A 9,831-nucleotide genomic window follows, 5' to 3' on the forward strand; every position below is an offset into this window, starting at 1 on the left:
CTGTCACAACTACTTGAAATCAGTTGCCAAATGCAAAATCGGTGAAGTCACTGGACAACCAGTTTAACTATTTGCAAGAAGGCCGTTGTCCTATTTTTACTCTAGTGTGACTGAGCCATTACAGTTTACAGGGGCACAACAAAGCGCATCCATGGTTGAGCTATTCACGTTAACCACTTGTTGAAGCAGAGAACAGTTCGATGGATATAAACTACATTCTCGCAAGCTATGGACACTTTGCTATATAGAACATCAGGAAATGCACAGAAAAATAAGAATGAACAACCTATTTAAAATGAAGGTTGTGTAAATGTTGTTAAGACCCAAAGACACTCAAATGATCATCGACCAACAGTTTAGAAAGAGCATTAAATCCTCAGAATTCAGTTGCTTGAACAAGTAAATATTTGGTATTTAACCATTTAAGCCATTAGGCGTTTCAGCCCCACTTCAGATAAAGAACATCATCATATCTCATCAGTGACATAGTAGCTAACACTCACAACCAGCCAAGATTTGACAGGTTATCATAAAATGTGACCTTGAGAGCAATTTGGTTGAATAACTGTTTGGCGATCGCTGTGTGTGACCTTCTCTAAAAGATTTGACCTGTAGCATAAGAGAAGTAGTGACTGTTGTAAATTATGGACCGACACCATCAGCTGGATGAGCTAAAGCAGCACAAAATTAGTGACACATTGCAAGTTTTGTGTAATTTAAATGTAAAATATTGCATTGAGGTATGTCTAATATTCCAAAGAGGGGAAGGGTATATGTAACGACTGAGGGTGGGCATAAAAACAATGCTGAAACTCCAGCAGTGTGTACCTCTAGCTCTCCCTTACGCCCTCGACTCCACACTGCTCCTGAGTCCTGAACAAGTTGTTGTGCATCAATATCCATCCTTTTTCTTCTTGTCGCTGCTTTGAGTCACATCTTTTCACACAGCCAAATTTGTATACTAAAAACAACTCATATTTCAGTCAACATAACAGTTTCACAGAAAAAGCAAGGGTCTTGGGAATTGGCGCAAATGCTGTCTGCCATCTCGGTGTGTTCTTAAGAAATGCAATTTTAACACAAAATCTGGACTCCGACATCAGAAATGCATTTCAAAAAAAATAATCAGAAAATAGTACAGCTTTATTCTGCTTCATTAATGGCCAGGTAAGTCAGGAGGGAAAAAAAGGAATATATAAAGTCATAACCATTTCATTTTGCAAATACAGTAACTTGAACAATAACAGTGGAAATTAAGTGCAAATATAAAAAGATGCATCGATATAATCACCCTGGCTTGTAAGTTCACAGACTGTACCCATTTCAAATTAACATACAGCAGACTTTAAATTATATCCAAAGCTTTATCAATTCTGCCACAAAGAATTACACATTGTACAATCAACCAGTCTTATCACATTTTTGGCAAGGATTTCAGTTGTTCAAAAGTCTACCTCCCAAATCCGCATGGAGACATACAGACTGTGCAACACTACTGAAATATAACTTAAATGATACCGAGTATTAATTCCATTTTAACAGCAGGATCCAGCAGAAACACAAGAATCTCTCTCTCGCTCGCACGCACGCACGCACACACACACACACCTCAAAGAGGGGAAAAAAGCTCTTCAAATTCATTATTTCTCAGTGCAAAAAAAAATGTTCAAAATTCAAAGTATTAAGGTGTTAAAAACGCTGAAAACTTCATTTCATTGATATTCAGTAATAATAGTACTTTATGAATTCTGCAAAATTATTAAGTATCTGCTGCTGACAGTCTTAGTCATAACAACTTTAAAGGATAAGACAGGCCATATTCTATATTTTTACTGTTGACAAAAAGCAGAAGACCAAAAATAGCAGTAGATTTATCCAACTTGCATATTGCAGTCAGGCTCTAGGTGCCAGAGAGCTCCACTGTCATTCTAAAACTACTGAAAATGCATCAGTGACCCACCATTTCAATCTCCCAGACACTCTCCTGCTACTGTACATAACATACAGTATACTCAGAGTATATAAATTACTCAGAGTCTAAGACCTCAGTCACACAGGCCTAGAGACCAGTTGGCGACCAGCCTGATCTCTAGGGAAAAATATATATTACCTGACTGGTTGGTGAACAGCTGCTGACTGTTGCTGTGTGAAATTGGTTGTAAAGAGCGTGGTGGCATCAAAGAACTCCTTGTGATTGCTTTGGGTGCTAGCACACCAGAAACTGAGAAGGTTTGTATCAAAGTAAAAGTTGCATCTTGTTGGTTTGAGCATCAAAAGGCACAACTGTTACTTTAAAGGCGAATGTTCTATATTTTGCGTTGCAAGCCAGCGTCATCCATGCAAACTACTAGCGACTGCAGCAACCTGCTAGTGACCAAAGCACCCGCACACAAACCTTTGGTGCAGCACTGTACATCTCTCTGCCACCAGCTTCCTTGAGCAACAGCAAGCAACCTCCTGCAACCACCCATCAACTTGTTGCACATTTACCCGTTGGTTACCAGAGGGGGTCTCGAGGTCCCCCTTGTTCATGAAAGTGGGCCTTTCATTAACAATTTCACAGCAACTGCTTGCAACTGGTCAAGCAATACTAATTTTCCTATAGAAACCACTGGTTGCCAGGCAGTTGCCAATCGGTCTCTAGGCCTGTGTGACTGAGGCTTAACTAATCACACACTTTGGTGACGCTTTGGTCCTTTTTTTTGGGATTGGTTTAAAAGTCAAAAATATACAATACGTCGTGTTTATCCTTTAATATTGTCTGATGGCCATGTAGAAATAAGAGTCGAATCCGGTCCCACATTTAACAAATTAATCAATTCATATACCCATCAGCCACAACATTACAACTAACTACATAACACTGTGCAGGTCCTCCTCATTCCACCAAACAGCTCTGACCAACCTCATCCAAAGCATGGACACAGTCTGGTGGTGTCTGACATAAAGAAGTTTGGGTCCTTCATAGTCTGGGCTCCGTCTGGCATGTTGGATTGGGTTCTGGGGACATTGGTGTTGATTGGGTCAACACTATGGGTGATTTGTCATTTTTCCTGAGCAGTTTTTGTGGTGTGTTGGGTCACGTATCCTGCTGGGTGAGGAAGTACATCAACTAGGCATGTACGTGTTCTATAACAATGTTTAGGTAGGTGATATGTATCAAAATATATAAAAGCCAGGACGTAATGTTTCGCCGCAGAAACTGTAAGATCAGTGCTATTTACTTCAACCTCAAAGTGGTTTTAATGTTGTGGCTGATAGCTGTATAGTCCTTCAAAGTTAACATCTTAACATTAAATATAGTAGAAATAAGGCCTAGAAAGATTTTAAGCCATACTTTGTCCCTATATTACATTTTTTCCATTTAATTTAATATGAATCAGTTCATTAATGAGTTCCCCACATTCTGGTCTGAGCTCGTGGGGTTCGATTCCATGTCAATATCCTCGGGTTCCTTCCCATTTGTCTGTTCATCCACACCGTTGTCGGTTTTCATCAGTGACCCGTTTGTTGCAGACATACTGTCCTGCAACGTTTCGTCTGCTTCTTTTTTATGTGACACTTGATTAAAATCAGTCCTAGGGATTTTTTCCTCCCTTTCTGAAGACAGAGAGGGCGGGTGTTTTGAAGTCTTATGAGGAGTTTGCACTGACGGGCTCGTTTGACCAGTGGCTTTACTAGGAACAGCTTTTTCCTCTATCTGCCCACCGGCTAAGCCCCCAGCCAGGCCATTGCTTGGCAGCACCTTGTTATCTTCTCTTTTCTTCTTCGGTGGTTTTTCGGGTTCTACATCCTCTTCCGTTTGCATATTGATGTCTCCATCCTGGTCATTTGAGTTACTTGTAGATTTCAGCTCACTGTCTGCACAGGACTCGCTTTTCCCTGTCACAGTGTCGTTACTGGGCGAATGTTCCATTTCATTAACGTCATCTGAAGAGTCATTTCCATTACCCAAAATTTCATTATTACACTCAGTCTCCACACTTCCATTTTCGATTACTTCAGACTCTGGTTTAGGCTCAGGGGATGCCTCGGATGGTTTGCTTTTGTCCTTAACTGCAGTTTTAACAGTTCCTTTCTGAGCCTTTGCAACACTATCCAGTCCATCTTCCTTCTGTTGCAGGGCTGCTTCTCCATCTTTGCCTTTAACACGTGAAAAGACTTCCTCCTTTCCATCACCATTCCCTATAGTGTCAGGTCTCTTCTCTGCCTTTCTGAATAGCTTCTGAACCTTTCTGGGACACCACACAAACTTATCCTTTGGCTCAAAGTGAAGGTAAGCAAAGCGCACAAGCTCCTGACGTTTATGCTTGTCCAGCACAGCAAACAGAAAGTAGTCGAGCACGCTCCGTTTAACACTGCTCAGAGTCTTTTTGACCAGAGTCTCCTCCAGGAAGAAGCGCACCAGAGGAGCCTGATAGTGCTCAAAGCCCAACTCCCCGAGGCTTTTCAATATGCGAGTTATCCGCAGGTTGTTGTGCATATTCCTGCAAAGGACAAGGCAGTTGAAGCTGTAATCACAAAAACAACTACAACATATGCGGGAAATTACTGACATGAGAATAATAATACTTACCGCTCCAGATTTCCAAAGCGCTCCTTCCAATTTTCTGCACGTTTCACTTCACCCGTCTCTTTGTTAACCAAACGGATTCCATAAAAACCCAACATGAGTTCATAGGACTCGACTAGTCGCCTTTTGGCATCTTCATTCTTCTTGAAGGCCTGGTGAGAATTTACAGCACATTTAAAAAGAAAAAAAAGAAAAAAGAAAAAGGAAAATAGATTTACTGGCTAGAACTGTATCAAATATGAAATGAAATTGTCAAATTTTCAGTGATGCATCTTATTTGACCTTTTGACCTCTACGGTAACCTTTTATTGGGCGCTCCTAGAGGCAGGAAAGCCACAATGCTGCAAAGAGGTTACATCACATATTTTGTTTCCTTTTTCAACATGCTGTTGAAAGAATCGTAGAACTTGCCTAGTGACATGCATATAGCCACTGCATTTGCTCTTTTGTTTCCTTACAATGTAAAAGAATTAAATAAATTTGGCTGTGGAGACACCAACAGACCTGTAGCCAAGTGATAAAACCAATGCATCAACCTGCAGCCATATTGTAGACACTGACAGTTCTCATGCTACATTTTTTTAGGAATAGTTACCAAACAAACAGCCAACATTACTATGTGATGAACTTATTATGGAAAACATAAGAAATTTAACCTGTCCAACAAACTGACTTTGTTTCACAGTTAATGGTCAAACAAAGTGGGTTGGGGGGCTGGAACGAGAGGCGGGGTACACTCTGGACAGGTCGCCAGTCTGTCGCAGGGCTAACAGAGAGACAACTAATTATGCTCACAGTTACACCGACGGTCAGTTTAGGATCGCCAGTTAACGTAACCCACCTAACTACATGTCTTTGGACTGTGTGAGGAAGTCAGAGTACCTGACCAAGACAGTAATTTTAGGAAAACTATAGCAGTCTTTTGGTTGATTTAACCTGGCAGTTCCAGTCCAGATTCAATAGACTTCATTTCATTCCGACTTTGGACTCTGACAACTTTATGGCATTAACCTTAATTCTTTTTCAGTTGCTTTGTGTTGTGATAGAAAGTCACTGTTGACCAACTCTGCTACTGTTTGGTGAGAGCGCTTTCCATTTTACACTTACCTCAATTTCCTTCTTGGTAAGTTCTGAAGCCATGTAATTAACCCCTGGTTCTCGCAGTGGAAACAGCCTTGCAACAGCAGACAGTTCAAGAGAGAAACAACAGAAGACCAATTAACTTCTAATGACACGACACTTTAATTCAGTGGTGCTGACGCCAGATGTCCCTGCGAACAGTTTATGACCCAAATATAATATATTCTAGTGCCTTCATCCAATACTTTAAAAGAACATGTATATCCTATAATTTCATAAATTGCCTCGTTCTTAAAAACATTTTTAAACAAAACACCACTGTGTAAACAAACGTGACATCCTTCAGTGTATTAACGTTTATTTTTTGGCAGTTTACAGTAACAAATGTAAAAACTATTAACGTGCCACGAAAGGAAAGGGTATATGTAACAATTCTTTTCCCACTGTGAACACTCCATCTATTTCTGGTATGTACTATGGATGTGGAAAAGCATTTGCTACTTGACATCTTGTGCACATGTAGAGCGTAGGCTTCTCTCATTTCTCCGTCTCCTCAATCCTCCTGCCTGTGATCTGGAAATCGATCTCAGTACTCCATGCTCAAAAATATCTCAAATCCTAAAACGTGTCAGGAGAACAGAGGCGTATCGATGTAGCTATAACTGAGGTTGTACAGGTGTGTCCTAGGCACGCAGCTGGAATATACAGTACTTTGCAGAAGTCTCGAGTCAGCCCTTATTTCTTTATATTTTGCTAGGAAAATAGGTGTTAGCGATTTACTGAAATGTGCAAACATGCATGGAAAATCAGTATATAAAAAGCAAAAACTGAGTTTTTTGACAGTCAGCATCTGGTATATAAACAAACTTTCTTATAATTTATTTAAGTAGTCTTCAGGAATTGTTTTCCAGGCTTCTTTCTTGCCTGTTCAGTTTTCTGTAAAGATGATCTTGCACTGCTTCAATGATGTCCAGCCTGTGGGAAGGCCAAAACATGACTGATAGTTCTCCACTACAATTCCTATCCAGGTACGCCTTTAGTGCATTTGCACTGAGTTTGGGATCATGGTGCCAAATGAAAGCGTTGCTTATAAGACTCTTTCCAGATGGTAGTTTATGGTGGATCAAAATCTGAGGGTACTTTTCTGCAATCATCCACCTATCAATTTTAAAATCATCGCTAACAGCACTGACTAAAAGACAGCCCCAAACCATGACACAGCCTCCACTGTATTTTGTAGACACTCACCATCGAGTCTGTCTCCTTAACTCCTCCATAGATATTGACATATTTGAACCTTAAGACCCATTGCCATTGATTTTCAGTGCAGTTCTTGTGTAATTTGGCATACCTCAGCCTTTTCTCCCCAATTCCCTTTCACTGAGGCCATTTCTGATAAGGTTTCAGTGAACAATAGACTGACCAACCAAAGCACCAGATGCATCTCCTGTGCCAGGTCTTTGCTAGATTTGTTTCATATTTTGTAAAGGCATACTTTTATGATATAGTTCACCTCCTACTGTATCCTTCACTTATCTAGTTTCTTCCAATTTGTTTTTAAAAATACACACACACACACACACACACACACAGAAGATATGCCAGGCTTCTGGCTAATAGCTCTCTTTGTTCGTTGCAAAAATACAGTTTTATGCCTTTCGAATTGTTATTTTTGGCTTTTCCACTAGATTCAACAAAAGAAATAGGAAAAAAATCTGTTTTTGTGACAGGCTGTGAGGACTAAAGTGCTTACAGATACAATTCAAAATTGGTTCTTTGCTGAGTTGTCTGCTATGTGTAGACAGCAGTAGATCACCCCTTGAAGTAGATGCTTTTTTAGGCTTAACAAATAGACTGATTCTTATATTATTTCTACTCTACCGGAGCACTCAGAGTGCTTTATACAAAATGTCTCCTTTGCACAAACACTTTTTCTATGCTTAAGTACTTTTTATCTAACATTCAAACTCTGATAGATGCTAGGAGATTAGTATCCAGCCAAGGATATTCGCCATGCAGACTGGAGCACCCAGGGATCAAACTACCAGCCTTCTCATTAATAGATGTCCTGCTCTAACTATGTCTCCTTAAAAGCAAAATATAAAGAAATGACAGGTGGCTTAGGACTTTTGCACAGCACAGATGGAAGGATGCTAAAAAACAACTAGTCCAATCAGTATTCATGAGTAGTGTTAGTTACTTAAATACAGTAGACTGTGTAACCAGCTTTAGTGAAAATTAAAAAAAAAAAAAAAAAGACAGTTACATCTGACATCATAAAATAAAGCAGAAGTTGGGCAATAACAGAAAATAATGCAAGTGTGGCTCATTTCCTATTTAATCAACCCTACTGAGAATTAATAATGTCTCTTCCTGTTTGCGAGGAGGGGAAGCAAGGAATGAAGGAAGTACAAAATGAGAAACGAGTGAATGTGTTTGTGTGCATGCGTAACAGGCTTCAGACTACAAGTTCATCAAGATGGCAAAAGTAAGCTGTGGTCAGTTCTGTTGCCGTTAGGCTGGATATGGCTAAAGTACAAAGTTCAAAGTGTCAAACAGTACATACCACTGGATGTACGAGTGAACTCTCTCCAGCCGTTTGTAGTCGTTTTTCCATTCTTTAAGAAAGGATTCAATGTAGATATCTGCGACAAATGAGACAAAATATTGGTATCATCACCACAAGCACGACTTTCACGCATACAGCAAATATTATATTATATGCAAACATATGAGTATTTTACCATCAGGAGCAGAGGGAAACTTATTGAGATAAAACTGCAGATTGTTCATTTTGTCCTCTGAGCACTCCTCGTCTGCAAGATTCTGTCCAAACAGAATAAAGGAGACTTTAACATCTTTCAGCTATGAGCACGATTTTTTTGTTTTTTTGTTTAAGAGATGAGCTGAGGTGTAACTTACGGGGTATCCTCTCCTGTAGTTTTGCATGTCCTTTGCTGCTCTCATGTTTCTGGGCGTGTGGTGCCACTGCAAATATTAAGCATACATAATAAAAAACATTGATATGCATCAGGCGTCTCACATAAATTAAATACAGGTCTTGCATTGTATTGCATTAAAAGTATAAACAACCTGAACTGATATACTACAAATCAAGGGGTCATTAATAATTGTGTCACGACCTATGCTGTTCCTGATAACGTCATAGGAGTTGCCATATAAGGTCGGGTTAATAAAATTCCCACTGTTGCAATGAATTAAGTCTAGATGTTAATTAATTCCTCCTCCATTCTAACTATGACTCACAGACTACTGCTAACTGTGAGCAGGCCAGAGTAAACATTGACGACGATTTTCAACTAAAAAGTAAACTAGCAGCAAGCTAGGCTAGTTAGCAAAGTCGCAGCAGTGATGCGTAAAGCTAACGTTAGCTTTCCACAACAGGCAACAGAAAACGTAGCATTGCATGTAAAAGAAACGAACTACACTAAGGTACAGTAGGGTTTTTTTGTCCTTTGTCCTCTGGCTGAGTAATAATAAAAGCACGTACTAAAGCCCAGCTCGATTTGTTTTTGTCTTGATTTGACCGACGGGTTTGGCTCTCTCCGGCCGGGTCGTCTCCATCACTCTCTGTGTCCCAGGTGGAGTCGTACTCACAAACACAATCGTCCTCCATGCTTTAATTTAAAAAAAAAAATGCGACTAGCTAAGGCTAAATTGTCGAGTAGCCTGGTTTAGCGCTGCAACCGTTGCTGAATGAAGCTACACTTGCATGTTCAGGTTAGACGAGGACGGCCCTGACCATCCGTCTTTCAGGTCTACCATCATCAGATAGCGGCTTCGCTGGCGGCTGCAGTCCTAGTGCTGCTTTCAGGAGCTTCATTTAAAAATCAACCACGTGACTTAACTACGTTTACTAGCACTTTAATCCACCTATATTTTATATTTATTAATTCTGGAAGCTATGCATTGCTAAAAACCCTCTCTTAGTAATTGTTATCATATAAATCTAACTCCATTTTGGTGTTATTTGCAATCGTTTGGGTTTTTAAATATACTCATTAGCAACGCGCTTTTCCGATACACCCCGAAGACATCAGCTTACTGAGCTGGTTGGCGGTGTTAAAACCCGCAAACCAGCTGAGTCAGATAGCATATCTTAAATGCAGAAAAAACTTTCACTTTACTGTTATATAATAACGAAGCAACAGGGCAGG

At 40.0% G+C, this 9,831-nt stretch overlaps 1 protein-coding gene across 1 annotated transcript; it reads right to left on the bottom strand.

Moving 5' to 3' along the window:
• Positions 1–1,125: 1,125 nt before the first annotated feature.
• ogfr (opioid growth factor receptor) lies at positions 1,126–9,518 on the bottom strand. The gene is made up of 7 exons (XM_082519222.1): positions 9,165–9,518; positions 8,576–8,641; positions 8,398–8,479; positions 8,220–8,298; positions 5,681–5,747; positions 4,577–4,725; positions 1,126–4,487 (listed from the first exon to the last, which is right to left on the bottom strand). Exons 1-7 carry the CDS (start codon positions 9,288–9,290, stop codon positions 3,380–3,382), a joined length of 1,677 nt encoding a protein of 558 aa, XP_082375348.1. The 5' UTR covers positions 9,291–9,518; the 3' UTR covers positions 1,126–3,379.
• Between the last annotated feature and the right edge of the window lie 313 nt (positions 9,519–9,831).

Source organism: Aulonocara stuartgranti (genome assembly GCF_965226115.1).
Source record: "Aulonocara stuartgranti genome assembly, chromosome: 20".
Taxonomy (NCBI): domain Eukaryota; kingdom Metazoa; phylum Chordata; class Actinopteri; order Cichliformes; family Cichlidae; genus Aulonocara; species Aulonocara stuartgranti.